Raw genomic sequence first — 15,992 nt, forward strand, 5'->3', positions numbered from 1 at the left:
GTGAACTCCACAAAGCACTTAGAGATGACTCAATCACTTGGAAAAGGCGCTGTATCAAAAGCAAAGATTACTATTACAGAACACAGAGTTTAAAGATTATCACATGAAGGCAATAAAGACACATCAGATCATCCGGACACAATCTGCAAGTGAAACCAGTCACCTTGAGTAATCAAGCTCTGCGTCACCACAATCTTTCACCCTTCATCTCTTCTAGGACTGAACTTTGTTCCTTTGAAGTCAACTTGAAGTCAATAAACACACGAGGGAAAGTTGCGACCAGTGTAATGGAATTACTGGGATTTGTCCTTGTACCGTCAGGCACTGTGTATAAATGCCAAACAAAATTTTTATCCAAAAGAGAGAGAGTTCCAGGTTTGGGCTGGGAATTATCCCAAGTCCAATTGGGAACAGATTAAAGTGAGCAATTAGTTTCTACACTGGATAACTGGGAAATGCGTGCAAAATGTTTCTTCATGTTCCAAATTCTGTTTAAAAGAGGCGAAATCAGATGGGGATCCAGCCGAGTGCTGACAAGTGCCCAGAGTGTGTGAGGGATGGGAGCAGTTCCACAGGCTTGAGATCCTGAGAAAGAATGTGCTAAGTAGGAGTCTGGTAGCTTTTATTTCAACCGGGTGAAGATGCAAGAGGAGGAGAAACAAAGAAAGAGACTTTGTAGATTAGAGGATGTGTGGCTGAGGAAGGGAACTTTACTGAACAATTAAACCCCTTTGCCCAATTTGTGTGTGCGTGTGTGTGTGCATTTACACAGCACCGTTCACACAAAAGAGAAATTAATAATATTATTAAAAGAAAAATTAGTTTTCCCCTGGTGTTCTGGCCGAAATAAAAAACATTCGTCACTCACTTCATGGCTGTTTGTGGGACACTGCTGTACGCAAATCAGCTGCTGTGTTCACTTGCAAATACAGTCATACACTCTGAGTGAAAAACTCTGCAAAGTGCTTTGAGATGAGAAGGTGCTGCATCAAATGCAAGATTCATTATTATCTAAATACACATCTTCAAACTGGAAACATACAACAAAGAATAATGTTGAGACCACAAAGTATCTCCTTCAATCACCAGGCACAAGCTATGCTTTTTTGGTCAGCCGCGTTTCTGACGCATGTAGAAGCCCATCACAGTGCTCATGAGCAATCAAACTTTAGAGATCCATGTCTCTACACATGGAGATTTACCATGTTTTAATGGAACATGCACTCTCTCCCTACAGGGATGTTTTCCCAGTTCCAGTGAGTATTAGGCGCAGGTTGGCAAGTACTCTGTATAACGCACAAGCTTGCTATTTATTTACAGGTCACCATTTCTATTCTTTGATTCTAATTTCTTTCATTCATTTCCCTCTGTCTTGTGATTTGTGCAGGCGTGAAGCAAATCAGTGTCTCTCTGTCTCTCTGAATGAAGTGCGTACAGCAGTGTCCCAGAAACCGTCGTGCATCGAGTGACCACATTTTTTTTGGAGGGATTATCATCCCCGGAAAGCGATCCGCCAATCATCTAACAAAGGGGTTCCTACATACTAGTAAACAGAGGTGTGTGGAGTAAGAAAACTTGCCTAACGTTTCATCCTGACCAGGAATGGAACCCTCATCTTCTCACTTGCGAGATGAGTGATCTAACCACTGAGCTAGAGGACACCATTGCAAAATGCTTCGGGAGATATTGATGTGTGTGACGAAGGGTGAGGGCATTGGGATGATGCCAAGACCCTGGTGGAGGAGGCTCGATGGGCTGAATGGCTTCTACCTGTTCCTGTACCTGTGAGGTGGTTTAAGTGTGCCACATTTGTATTGTTACTCACAGTGAAGAGCTGTTGTGGTTTTCGATCAGTCTCTGCAGCACAGTGATAACGGCTGAGCTCTCCTCCGCCTCGGCACTATAGTCCCTCTCCAAGCTCTTCTCCCGCTGGAGAAGATTGGGGCCGAAGATGGTGGCCAGGTTGGAGATGGACATTTTGTTCCCGACGATCTGAATGGAAAGGGGTGGGAGTCTTTGAAGGATGAGGAAGAACCAACAATCCCTTCCTATTCAACACGTGACAACCCCACACGCCCAGACACCGGGACATCTCGACTGCTTGGTCCATCAATAATGCCAACAATTTACACTTGTACAGTGACATCACCTTTTGAGAGGATGTCTCAAAGCACTTCACACTGGGAGTCAAACTCTAATTTGGGTGCGGGGAGCTAGGTGAATGGGGAAGGAAGTGACCAAAAGCCTGGTCAGCAAAAGGTCTTAACGAGTACTTAAAGCAAGGCAGAAGGATGGAGTTAGGTAGATAAAGAGGGGCAGAATGGCTAAACGCTTGGCCACTGATGGTGGGTCGGGTTGGGGGATAAGAAGCAGTCTAGTGCTGCTGGGATTGAATGGTGTCTGTTCAATCTGTGTTGTGAAATCACCCCTTTTATATAAAAAAAAGTCTCCTCAACGTATTAATGCTCCTGATGGATTGTCCTTCCATTACTTAACCACAAAACATTGTCCCAGCAACACACACAATGTGCTGCCAAAAAGGAAATAGTTCATCTCTCGCTCTCCTCTATTATCCATAAACAAAAGCCTTTCTTTCCTAAAACATGTCAAGAAGAGACAAGAAGTCAAAGTTTGGGGAGCTATGAGTTAGCATTCCTCGAGACCCAGTCAGAAGCCGAGGGTTGACCGCACTTTATAGTTTAGCCTGAGGAACACTAGAGCAAGGCAAGTGATGCTCGATCCCCACCTGACGTTGCTAGGTCATTGCTGGGGACTTGTGTTCCATTTTGGGCCACGCATTTTACAAAGACAAACTGTGGAAGAGAGGGCAAAGCAGAGGTTCATCAGGAGGTCACCAGAGCATTCTCTTTGCGAAACTTGCACGTGATAATAATTATAATCGTTCCATTTGATAAGTGCTGCATTTCGTCATTCGGACGTATCGAGTCGCTTCACATGTTATATTGTAACGTGGATTGACTGCGTCTTTGTGGACGAAACATTGGCAACAAATTGCGCACAGCGGATCGAGTGACCAAATTATTTGGGGGGTGGGGAAGGAGATTATTATCCTAGGAAAGCGATCCGCCAATCGACTAACAACCAGGTTCTTAATTACTGCTAGGTAAACAGAGGCGTGCGTGTGGAGTAAGGAATCTTGTCTAGGGATTCACTCTGCCTGGGAATCAAACCTGTGTCCTCTCGTTTGCAACTTGAGCCCACTAACCACTCAGCTATCGGGCTTCACAAACACAATCCTAGTGTGGGATTTGACGTAGTTACCTCTTGGCCGTCTTGTCCCATGGTGTCATAGGCGTAGCTGGCCACCTTGGCCAGGAACTGCAGCAGTCTGAGCAGAGTGTCACAGTTACATGGCGGCAGCAGGTAGATGAGCAGCTTCAGGACTGAGAGCTGCTCACTGTATCCCAGGGCTGGGGAACAACAAACAGCAGAGACATCAGCCATCAGCGGCTCCAGTGGGAATCTATTCATCACAGCCAGCAGCGTTCACCTTGGACACACTCCCGCAACAAGTCCACTGGTTCGTGCTAATCTGCTGTCCGAATGTTTTGTCTCTCCCATAATGACAGTTCCAGCTGTTTCCATTACAGTGTGTGTGTGTGTGGGGTTGGGGATTGTGTTTATCACCACCTTGCTGCGAAACTGAACAATGTGGAGACACAGTAAAGCTCCCTCTACACTGTCCATTCACACTCCCAGGTCAGGGTTAGAGACAGAGTAAAGCTCCCTCTACACTGTTCGTCCACACTCCCAGGTCAGTAATAGCACGGGTTAGAACCAGAGTGAAGCTTCCTCTACACTGTAGGTGGGGGGTTGGTGAGGGGAGCAGGCGCTATGCACTTACCCACTGTATTGATGAAGGCGGTGTAGAGTTCCCGGGGGAGCAGAGGTTCCGGCAAATCCCTCAGGAACTCCTTCAGGAGAGCAGCCACATCGTGGACACTGAGCTCCTCATCCAGACTCACATCCAGCCCTTGGTCAAACTCCTCCCGCAGCTGAAAGAGCACGGAATCCGGAAAACATTACATAAAGGGTCTGTCCATCCCTAGTCGTAAGCAACCAGGATGTTTGTCAATTTGAGAAGAATGAGCTATGATGAATAATGGTTAGACAAGCTGGGGCTCTTCAACAACAACAACAACAACAAAATTCCATTTATAGAGCGGTTGGGGCGGGGGATGTGGAGCAGACCGGAGCCAGAGGAACGGAGGGTACGGGCAGGTAAGTAGGGGGATAGTAGGTCAGTCTGAGAAGACATCTTATAAAGGTGTGTAAACTTTTATATGGGATTGACAAAGTGAACCCAGACCAATACTTTAGGATGGACTGAGACTGCTGAACAAGAAGGACAAGGGTTTAGAGTCGCCGAAGGTAATTTCAGGACACACACCAGAACGCTTTTCTTTCTCCAGAGGGTAATTGACGACTGGAAAGGTGATTGAGGACAGGACACTGGGATTCATTTAAAAAGCAGCTTGATGCCATGATGGAGGGATGTTAGGATGGGTGTTCTGGAGGGATGGGATCAGATTGGCCAAAAAAGGTCTTCTTTCATGCAAAACAACCTTGTGAGGATCCTTGGCTCATTGACCGCTGACTCAACAACAACAACTTGTATTTGTATAGTGCCTTTCATGTCAGGACGACGTCCCAACACTAAGAGGATCTCAGCATCAGCCACAATCCCAGAGTTTCCAGGCTTGCTATGTGGTTTGGTTGGAGTCAGTCTGGGAACACAGAGGATGCTCAGATGAGCTTGCATCATGCGTGAAAGGGCCTGAGGTGACTGACTTGAAAGCCATGTTGCATCAGTAAAGCTCACACTGCTCAGCTGTCTGCTGGATGTAGCTTGGGGCATGGGCAGAACGGGTCATTTACAAGCTCAGAAACTCGTGTTTGTGTCTTGTTAACATTGTTTGTTGAATGTTTCTATTCACTGTACCACTCCACTCTTTGTCTCTCATGGAAGAAAGAGTGCGAGCGAGCAGGCAGGCGGGAGAGCGAACAAGACAATGAGAGAAAGAGAGAACAAGAGGAGGAAGGGAAAGTTAAAGTTGAGTAAATGATGGCTCAGAGGTTGATATTTGATATGCATAAGTGTCAAATGGCACAGTGACAATACACCCTCAATGATACAAATGAGAAAGAGTGCTCAGAACCCTTCAAGAACAGGTTTGGGGTTTAGGAGGTAGGGTGGGTGTTCTGGAAAGATGAGATCAAATGGGCTGAAGGGTCATCTTTATCCAAACCCATTTTGCGAATAGAAAATTCCAAACCACAAATAATAATTGTTCTGTTCTCTTTCTCCCCCCCCTCTCTCTCTCTCTTCCTCCCTCTCTCTCTCTGTCTTTCTCCATCCCATCCCACCCCGCTCTCTCTTTCTACTCCTCTCTTTCTCTCTCTTTCTCCCTCTCTCTTCCTCACTCCCCCCCTCTCTCTTTTTCCCTCTCTCTCTGGGGGAAAAGCAGGTCTTGCTATTTGCTTAGTTGCTATTAGAACTATTCAATAGCTGCCGGAGGCACAAAGTCCTCTTGACAGTTGTTCAAGAGGGGCACAAAGAGGCCATGGGGCCAGGAGTCTACCCTTTGCACTCTGTCCGTTCCCAATCCTGGCCTCGGTGGACCAGACCCAAGGTCCTTTGTGAAAGAACGAGTACTAAGAACCAGAGGAAATCGACCTCCCTGGTGATGCTTTAGTACTTGCCAATCACAATAGGGTTAATACCATTGGATGGTCTCACCAGAGTCACGGAAAGGGGGAAAAGATAACAAAACTGTTTTATTCTGTTGATGATCTGGAGGGACTGTCGGTGGCCTTGCCTCTTATCCTGGCCTGCAGCTCCTCCACTTCCTTCCACACTGTGGAATCTCGGAAATGAAGTCCCTGTGATCTCATCTGTAACTGATGAACAGTCGGCACTGAGCCTAGGAACTCGATACATACTTGAGGAAGAGTAAGTGACTGAGATTAATGATAATAATAATTATCTTCATATTTGACCTAGCGCCTTATCACATCACTGAGACATCCACTTAGGGCTTCACAGGATATAAAGTGAATTGACTGTATATTTTGTCGGTAGCCAATTGCGTCCAGCAGTGTCCCACAAACAGTTGTGGAGTGAGTAGCCACATTATTTTTTTTAAGGGATTATTAACCCAAAAAGCAATCAGCCAATTGACTTACAACCAGGATCCTACTTATTGTTAAGTAAGCAGAGGTGTGTGGAGTAAGGATATTTGCCTAAGGTTTTGCCTTGCCCGGGAACTCTGGTCATTCCAAAAAGATTTGAGGTTTGAGGTTTAATTACCTGCCGAACTCTTTTCTTGGAACTTCCAACTCTGAAGATACCGACTGTCTGCAGGCCTGGGAACGAACAATATCACCATCACCTCACAGCACAAACCATCAACATTAGCGAGAATGGGAAAACAGATTCGGGGTTTGTCTAACATGATAACTGTGGAAAGTTCTTCATTCTGTGGTCTTCATTCAGAAGCCAGTTTTCTCAACTGTGGAAAATTAATTTCCAAATTAGAATTGGAGTGAAGAATTTTCCACAATTCTCAGCAATCTTAGACGGTAAAACAGATACAGACTAAATGACGCTAGTTTTTTATCTACAGCACTGTTGGCTAGGGCATGAAATCTTTAAAGTCCACCTGAACAGACAGACAGGACCTCAGTTTAATCCAAAGGGTGTCACCTCTGATGATACAGTGCTCCCCCAGTATTTCACTGAAATGTCAGCCTAGAATTTGAGCTCAAAGTCCCCGACATGGGGCTTGAATACACAACCAGAGGCAAGAGTTCCATCCACTGAGCCAGGTGTCAGCCGGGGAACATGTGTGTGTTGTGAAAAGAGTGTGTCTCACACAGAGATCACAAAAAGTAGCGATCGCTTCAACAACAACAACAACAACGACAAGATTCCATTTATAGAGCGCCTTTCACGTCGGGAGGACATCCCAAGGCGCTTCACCACATGTGATAAGTGGATAGATCAAACACATCCACAGTCACACACACTCAATCAGCAAAGCCAATTTCAGGCTTGTTCACACCCTTAGGTCCTAACAGAGAACCCAAAGCTGGTTACCTGACGTGAGAGCATAAGAATTTGCTAAACGAAAGAAGGACCAAAGTGCATCCAGTTTGCCTTCCACCATCCTACAGTCTCATTCACATGTCATGTCCCAAACTATATACTGTAACCCCGAGAATTATTTCCTAACAGAAATCTATCTAATTTGTTCTAGAAAGGACCAACACTTTCTGCTTCCTGAGGGAGCCTGTTCCATAAGTTTACTACTCGCTACCATCGGTGGCTGGGCTTTCAGCCTCTCTGCCCCCACACTCTGGAACTCCATCCACGCTCCCTTCGCCTTGCTTTCTCCCCGGCATCGTTCAAGGCCGGTCTCAAGACCCTTCTCTTCGATTGTGCCTTTGGTCTCCCTCCCACCTCTCTGCCTTCCCTTAACCCTACACCCGCCCTAACCCATGTTCGGACCGCAACATCTGACTGTTCAATGCTTTGGGACGTCCTCCCGATGTTAAAGGCGCTCTACAAATGTAATTTTGTTGCTGTTGTTGTTCCTCTACGTTCTCTTCTCCATCCCTTGCTTACCGTATGTCTCAATGTGCTGGCAGCACTGCTGCACTATCCTGGGAACCTGCTGGTAGATGGGGTTCAGGCTGTGCTTCTCTTTGCTCTTGGCCATCCGCTTGCCCTCCAGCTCAGCCGGCAGAGACAGCTGCAGGGCTTCCAGCAAGCGAGACTGGTTATCGTCCAGATCCGTGATGCAATCCACAGACAGGGCACCCTGGGGAGCAAATACAACCACTGTGTTACTGCAGGAACCCAGAGTAGCAGGACAGAAAGCCACCATTTGGAAACACTGTGGAATGACGGGCCAATATTAAAGTCCAAAACACCTGTTAAATTGTCCCTTGATTGAGACGTTAAACTGAGGTTCCATCTGTTGTTCAGATGGATGTAAAAGATCCCATGGCACTATTTGAAAAGAAAAGGGAGTTTCTGTGCACGTCAACAATCCCCCAAATAATATTGGTCATTGACTTCATGGTTACCCCCAAATTGACTGCCGCATTTGCCCTCACAAATACAGTCAGTCAATATTACTGTGAAGTGCTTTGAGACATTCTCCTGATGTGAAAAGCACTGTATCAAATATAAGGATTATTATTGTTTTATTCCTTATTAAGTAAATGCATCATGTGATGTTGTACTGAGTCTACAAGACCAGCTAATGAGGCTCTGGGAATAACTTGCCATAAATGGTTGAGGATTTTATAATGTAGAGGTGGAATGAAAGAAATTTGGGAGCTTTTATTCATTTACTTTTAAGGGAACATCTGTGCAGAATGAGCTTTTGAGAAAAATCAGAAAACAAAGACTCGTCAGCTTTGAAAAAGAAGTCTCTGGATTTTTGCAAAGCCACTTATGACGCTAAATGGATTTTTATTTTCTAAATGAGAAAATAAATGCCGAACCATATATATGGGATGTTGCCAAGGTAGCAGGATAATGGGCCACAGCTTCGGGGTTGAAAAAGGCAATTTCAGGACAAAGACCAGGATTATCCTTGTCATCAACAACTGGAACAGGTTACCCAGAGGAGTGGTTGTGGCCAGGAGACTGGACTCATTTGAGAAAGAGCTTCAAGGTGTAATGGGAGGGTGTTCTGGAACAATGAGATCAAACAAGGGGCTTCTTCCAAACCTCGTGTGATTCAAGTGCTCTGAGACGCTAACCGAATGAAGAGTGCAATATAAATGTAATTTGTTGCTATTGTTGTGATCTTAGGAGTTGTGTAAAGTCATGGAATTGTTGAGTACTGTAGCGTAGTGGTTCAAGCACTCGCCTCGCAAGCGAGAGGACCCAGGTTTGATTCCAGGGCAGGGCAAAACCTTAGGCAAGTTTGTTTACTCCACATGCCTCAATTTATCTAGCAGTAAGTATGAACTCGTTTGTTAGTCAATTGGTAGATCATTTTTCATGGACACTAATCTCTTCAAAAAAACAAACAAACAAAAAAAAGTTGTCACTCAATCCACGCCTGTTTGTGCGACACTACTACGTGAAATTGCCTGCCACGTTTCACCCACAAAATATACAATCTATTCACTTTACAGTATATTCTTAAAGCACTTTGAGGCATCTCAATAACTTGATAATGCACTATAACAAATGCAAGGATTATTATTATTAATGTTTATGATGGAGAGGACTGTCCACGGTGTCTGGTCTGAATGAACAAGGTGGAGAAACACTGAACCATGAAATATCAATGACAGGAAAGTTACCAACGTTAGTAACTCTCGCAGCATTCCGTGTTCTTAAATATTCTTTCATGTCATAGAATCATAGAATTATACAGCACAGAAGAAGGCCATTCGGCCAATCGTGTCTGTGACAGCTTCCAAATTAATCCCACTCCCCCGCTCTCTCTCTCCCCATACTCTGCAAACTTGTCGTCCCCAAATAATTATCTACTTCTCTCTTAAACGTTGTTATCGAATCGGCTTCCACCAGCCTTTCAGGCAATGCATTCCAGATCCCAAAAACTTGTGGAAAAATTTCTCCTCACCTCCCCTCTGTTTCTTTCAATAACTATTTTAAATCAGTGCCCTCAGATTACTGATCCACACACCGGTGGAAATAGTTTTTCCTTGTTCACCCTATCGAATCCCCTCATAATTGAAAACGTCTATCAAGTCTCCTCTTAACCTTTTCTGCTCCAAGGAGAATAATCCTAACTTCTTTAGCCTCTCCTGATAACTGAAGTCCCTCATTCCTGGTACCATCCTGGATGTCAAGGCAACCACCCTCTCCAACGCCTTGACATCCTTCCTAAAGTGTGGTGCCCAGAACTGAAAACAATACTCTAGCTGAGGCCTCACCAGTGTTTTTGTTATTCGAGCAAAAGGCATCAATGTGTTTAAGAGAGGTACTGCTGTCCAAGTGAAGGAGAATGGCACAGAGGGGTACAGGAGAGAGGAATAAGAGGAGTAGGGGCTCGTGTGGAGTATTTGCGTGTTTCTGTGCTGAATCTCTGTGTGTAATTCAATAATTGTAGAGATCAGGAGCGCGGAATACTGGCCAAGTTTCTAAAGCGACTAGATAATGTAGACCGTGATGAGCTGTTTTATCTTGTAGTGAACAGTTTATGTTAGTTTGACTCAGTTGGTGGCGGTTTCTCAGTTGGTGGCGGTTTCACTTCTAATTCAGAAAGTTGTAGGTTCATCACATCGAGGCTTCATTACGCTAACACCCTGCTTGTTGGACTTCCCATCTCTTCCCTCCACAAGCTGCAATTATTCAGAATTATGCAGTCCTCCCATGCAACAGACTCCATGATCCCATCAGCCCCACCCTCGCCCGGCTCCATTGGCTCCCCATCCCCCAGAGGTAGAGTTGAAAATCCTCAACCTTGCTTTCAAAGTCACCTACAGCCTTACATCTCCCTACCTATGTTACCTGCTGACCCCATACCAACCTGACCGCTCCCTCCGCTCTGCCATTAAAGATCTCATGACACCATTGGAGAAGAGAGAGGAATTTCTCCCAATGTCAACAATACTCCACATAAAATTGATCATTTAAACCACTTCATGACTGCTTGTGTGCTCCTGTGGACATTGGCTGCCTTATTTGCTTACAAATACACAGTATCACATTTGATATCAATTATCTGTGAAACCCTTGAGGCGTTTTGTGTTTATAGGATCAGATTAAAATCAAGCATTATTATTCATAAGTGATGAAGATTTGAAAGCTCTATCTTGGCTGTGGAGCACAGAGAGTGTGGGTGGAAGAGATCATAAAAATAATAATAATAATTCGGTCATTCAATCCACGACTGTTTGTGGGAAATGCTGTGCGCAATTGGCTGCTGTGTTTTGCCCACCAAATATACAGCCAATTCACTTTACAGTATATTCTGTGAAGCACTTTGAGATGTCTCGAAGATGTGATCAGGCGCTATATCAAATGCAAGGATTATTATTACTTTTATTATCAGAGTAAGAAAACAAGTGGGAATTATATTAGATTGGCGAAGGCCTTATCAACGAAAGGCTCTCCTGTGTTGACAGAGCTATGATCCATAAATAGATATCGTCAGCTCCACTCAACTCATATTGTGTTTTTTAATCAGTTGAAAGCACACAGGGTGAATAAAAGGTCTAGCGTCCATCTGCCATCAAGTTCCTGAGCTGAAGGCAAAGCTTATAGTATATTATAGCTGTGATCAAGATGGCTTGATAACCAGATGGTGGTAGTTTTCAGTTCCAAGGTTTCCAGAGGCCATAATTCACCATTTGTTCATTTCTAGGCCAGGCTGTGATCATAAAGAAAGAACTCAACAAAAACACTTGTAACAATAACACTTGCCATCCAATTGGTGCTCAACAATGTCCCACAAACAGCCATGATATGAATGATCAATTTAGGGGATTGTTAGCCCGGACCCTAGGAGAGAGAAACTCTTCTATTTTCCAATAGTTTAAGGATCAGCACACTTGACTACATTTGGTAATAACTGAGATATTTCAACATATGAGGTGCAGTAATCTCAGCCTGGCTCAGATGGTAGCTCTCCCGACTCCGAGTTAGAGGGGCAGAAGTTCAAGCCTGACACTGGGCCGTTGAGTTCCTAGTCTGGACTTACACTCTAGCGCAGTGCTGAGGAAGCTCAGCATTGTCAGGGTTGCTGTCATTATGCTGAAATGTTTGAATTATTGCGAAGCACGACAGCCAGGAAGGTCGCACAGTTTCAAGATGGACAACCAATTCACCTGGAAACTAGGACCAGAATATGGGGAGAGACCCATTGGGGAGCAAGCGCAGCACAGATATAATGGGGAGAGAGCAGGGTTAGAAGAGAGCGCCAGTGGGGGAGCAGCACCAGCACAGACACAATGAGGTTTCACCCATTCCCACCCACTCACCACCCCTCCCCAGGGTGTGGAACGCCCCTCAGGAGATTGAGGTATGACTCTCTTTTTGAGGGGAGTGGCTCTAATGAGTTATCAATCACTACAATAACAACAACAAATTTAACGTCGGGAGAATGTCCCAAGGTGCTGTACAATCAAGTATTTGTACCCGAGCTGAGCTGGGGGTTGGGATCGGGAGGGCTGCAGGACAGGGAGGGTGGGGATAGGAGGATGATTGATGGCGCGGTCGAAGAGGAAGGTCTTGAGACGGGCCTTGAAGGAGGCAAGGGAATTCCAAAGGGTGGTAGCAGAAAGGCTAAAGTCCCGATCTCCTGATGGTGGGCTGATGGAGACATTTTCTACCATTCCTCCGTTTAATAATAATCCTTGCATTTGATATAGCGCTTTTCACGTCGGGAGGACGTCCCAAAGCGCTTCACAGAACACACTGTAAAGTGAATTGACTGTATATTTGTGGGCGAACGCGGCAGCCAATTGCGCACAGCAATGTCCTACAAACAGTCGTAGATTGAAAATGACCAATTTGTTATTGTTTTTGGTTTTGGAGGGATTATTATTAGGCTCTGTGTGGAGTAAGGAAACTTGCCCAAGGTTTCGCCCTCTGCCTGGAATCGAACTCAGGTCTCTCGCTTGCAAAGCGAGTGCTCTAACCACTGAGCTACAGGACTCCACAAGTTTGCTGATTCCCAATTGAAATGGGGATAAAACTCTCGTCTTCCAATCACATATCCAAACACCTCAAATGCTACCTGTTTGAATGTGCCAACGGCCTCCTTCCCCAAACCCCTGAGATGTTTCCTCACGTGAAGAGCGCATGTCGTCACCTTTGAAGCCTTCCACAGTCTTGCTCTTTCCTACCTCTGCAACCTATTGAAACTTCGGAGCGCTCCCTCCGCTCTGCAGACACTGGACTGCTCCATGTCCCCCGCCTACCCATTCCACTATCGGCAGTTGGGCCTTCACTCTTTCTGCCATCACCCTCTAGGACTCCACCGCGGAGCCCCTCTACCTCGTCCTCTCCCCCGGCTCCTTTAAGGCCCATCTCAAGACGTTCCTATTCAACTATGTCTTCGGTCATCTTCCCTCCTCCCCCCCTTGCCCTCCACCCATCCCTGATCCCAACCCGCAGCTTGGGCGCAATTGTCCAGGCCTTGGGACATCTTCCTGACATGAAGGCGCTGTATAAATGCAACGTGTTGCTGTTGTTGCTTAACACAGCATTCAGCATCAACAAATTACCTACAATCTACAACATTTTCCATTTTCCCTCGGGATTTGCTTCCCTTCTTTTTTTAAAAAGATGACCTCATATTTAATAGTTTATCTAACTGCAGAGAGCCAATCCTCTGAAAGCTTTCACATGCCATGTTTTGTCTGGAACCGTGCTTAATCACCTCCTGGGCGAAGATGTTGGCAGCTACATAGGAACATATTTATTCAAACGTTCAAATTCATTCAGTCAAATCTGCAGCACACAGCATAAATCCAAACAAGTCACAAACAATACTAACCCCTAAAGTGCTGGCAGTTCCAGGAATATTTCCTGTGGTGACTCAGGGAGGGAGGGGTTAAGCAGGGTTTCCTTGGAGCTTGTTTGGCAATGGAATGTCAGATTCGAGTCAACCCTCTGTGGCATTCTCTAGTCCAGTTCCTGAGCCAGGCAGGTTTCTCCATGGCACTGCTGATGACAGATCAGTCAATCTGAAGGGGCATACTAACCACAGGGTCCACTCAGCTCCTGTTAACCCTGCAAGCCAAAGCCCTAATGGGTAGGGTGGTCCTAGATGGACAAGCAGTGGGTAAGCATAACAGACAGTGCTCTCAATGGCAAGATACGCAGTTTCAACTGGCTAAACTCCAGCAATTACCCAATACACACTCTGGATTCCCCAAGCTTTGGCTCTTTCCAACCTGCACCTAAATTCTCCAGAATTAAGCAGGTAAACAGGGTGGATCCTTCCAGCGAGAGAGAGAATGTGCATTCCATTCCAGGAAAAGTAATAATAATTAAATAAGTAAGTGATTAAGTAATTAAGTAAGTCCATAGTAATAATAATCATTGCATAGCGAGAGAGAGAATGCGCATTCCATTCCAGGAAAAGTAATAATTAAATAAGTGATTAAGTAATTAAGTAAGTCCATAGTAATAATAATCATTGCATTTGATATAGCGCCTTATCATATCATTGAGACGTCTCAAAGAGCTTCACAGAATATACTGCAAAGAGCATTGACTGCATATTTTGTGGTCGAAATGTATAGGTGGCCTATGTAGGGTTTGAAGATCTCTGAACTAGACTGAGAGTTCTGAAGCACATGGGAAATTTCCATTTGTCTGGTATGGAGCCTGTACTTTTTCACATAAACCCAGAGAGTTTTGATGTTAAATAGCAGGAGATTAGTTAGGTTAAACTAGATGCCTTGGGCCCCAGCCACTATTCTGGGTTCTTCCTGTGTTCTGTTCTTGATTTAATATTGCACTTATTCTAACTATCCTCGCAGGAGGAGAGAGCTGACGGAAGCCTTGCAGAGTCCACTTAAATTTTAAAAAACACACGAGTTGGACATAAACAAGCTCATACCAAAATAAACCTAAAGTGCATCTCCAATTGACGGGAAGATAAATCGTTCATTCAAAAATCCAATCTGAAACAACAAGAAGCCCTGAATCAAACATTAAGTGTTTTTTGATGTATTACAGTCTCGTGGTCAGCTTCGGAAGTGAACAGATTGTGTTTTACTTGCTCAGCATTGCGACTGCACCTAAATGATGGAGTCCATTCTGCGTGAGAGAGGCTTGAAGGGTTATGGGAATAGGGCAGGGCAGTGGGATTGAATGACCACCTTTCTCTGAGAATCGGTGTAGACATGATGGGCCGAATGGTCTCCTTCTGTTGCGTAAACTTCCATTTTTCTATGATTTCCTCTGACTAATAATAATCTTTGCCTTTGACACAAGTATTGTCTAAAGACTTAAAGCGCTTCACAGGAAATTGCTGTCAAGTGTAGTGACTGTATTTGTAGGTAAATGTAGCAAGCAAATGTTGCACACAAGAAGTGAATGACCATTGTATCTGGGGGATTGTTGGCCAGGACACCGGGAGAGAGAAATTCTCTTCTCTTTTCCAATAGTGCCATGGGATCTTTAACATCCACCTGAACAGATGCAAGCTATCTCAGTTTAATATCTCATCTGAAAGACGACATCTCCAACACCTCAGCCTAGATCTCAAGTACCAATATAGGACTTGAACGTGCAACCTTCTGACCCAGTAGTGAGGGTCTGCTGACTGAGCCAAGTTGGATAAGAAGGGAGTTCAATTCTTTGCCTTCCACACAAGTACAGGGGAACCCATTCTAACATGGTCACTGGGTGCAATAGCTCAAGGCTGCATTGTAAGTGAAACGTGAAAAAAAAATAGAAGTGCCTCTAATCTTATATTGTGGGAGAAATATGTCTTTCTGTGGTTGGTAAAACTCCAGCATCTATTCCCCCAAGCAAACTCTGGGGTTCCCCTCGAGCTAACCTGCGCCTAATACTCTCTGGAATTAAGTGAACGGGGGAGAGAATACGTCTTCCATTCCAGATAAATGGAAATTTTTATATATACGTGGAACCCTCAGGGTTTCTGGGTGTCAAGACAACTAAGATGGGACCTCACAGAGGTGGATGACATTTTAAATTGGATTAAAAAAGTAAATTTACATGAAGACATTAGGGTGCAACAAGACAGTATAACAAGGGCAGACAGGTTTATAGTTGGGTCAGGGCAGACACCAGGAAGTTTTTCTTTACTTAGAGGAATTCATAACTGGAACAGGGTTGCCATGAAGGGTGGTTGAGGCCAGGACACTGGGACTCTTTTTAAAACAGCAGCTTGATGCTGTTCTGGAGGGATGAGAGCAGATGGGCTGAAGGGCCTCCTTCATCCAAACTGATCTTGTGAAAGCTTGGCTAACCAAACACAATAATAATAATAATCCTTGCA

At 44.9% G+C, this 15,992-nt stretch overlaps 1 protein-coding gene across 1 annotated transcript in view; it reads right to left on the reverse strand.

Annotated features, from left to right (window-relative positions):
* Positions 1-15,992, reverse strand: part of arhgap36 (Rho GTPase activating protein 36) — a 43,435-nt gene that overhangs the window by 7,831 nt on the left and 19,612 nt on the right. The window contains exons 4-8 of the mRNA XM_007894416.2: positions 7,649-7,844; positions 6,332-6,387; positions 3,866-4,016; positions 3,283-3,431; positions 1,826-1,992 (exon numbers count right to left, since the gene is read on the reverse strand). Coding sequence (XP_007892607.2) covers positions 1,826-1,992; positions 3,283-3,431; positions 3,866-4,016; positions 6,332-6,387; positions 7,649-7,844 — 719 coding nt within the window. The remainder of the gene's footprint in view (positions 1-1,825; positions 1,993-3,282; positions 3,432-3,865; positions 4,017-6,331; positions 6,388-7,648; positions 7,845-15,992) is intronic.

Source organism: Callorhinchus milii, unplaced genomic scaffold (assembly GCF_018977255.1).
Source record: "Callorhinchus milii isolate IMCB2004 unplaced genomic scaffold, IMCB_Cmil_1.0 Scaffold15, whole genome shotgun sequence".
In the NCBI taxonomy this organism is placed as follows: domain Eukaryota; kingdom Metazoa; phylum Chordata; class Chondrichthyes; order Chimaeriformes; family Callorhinchidae; genus Callorhinchus; species Callorhinchus milii.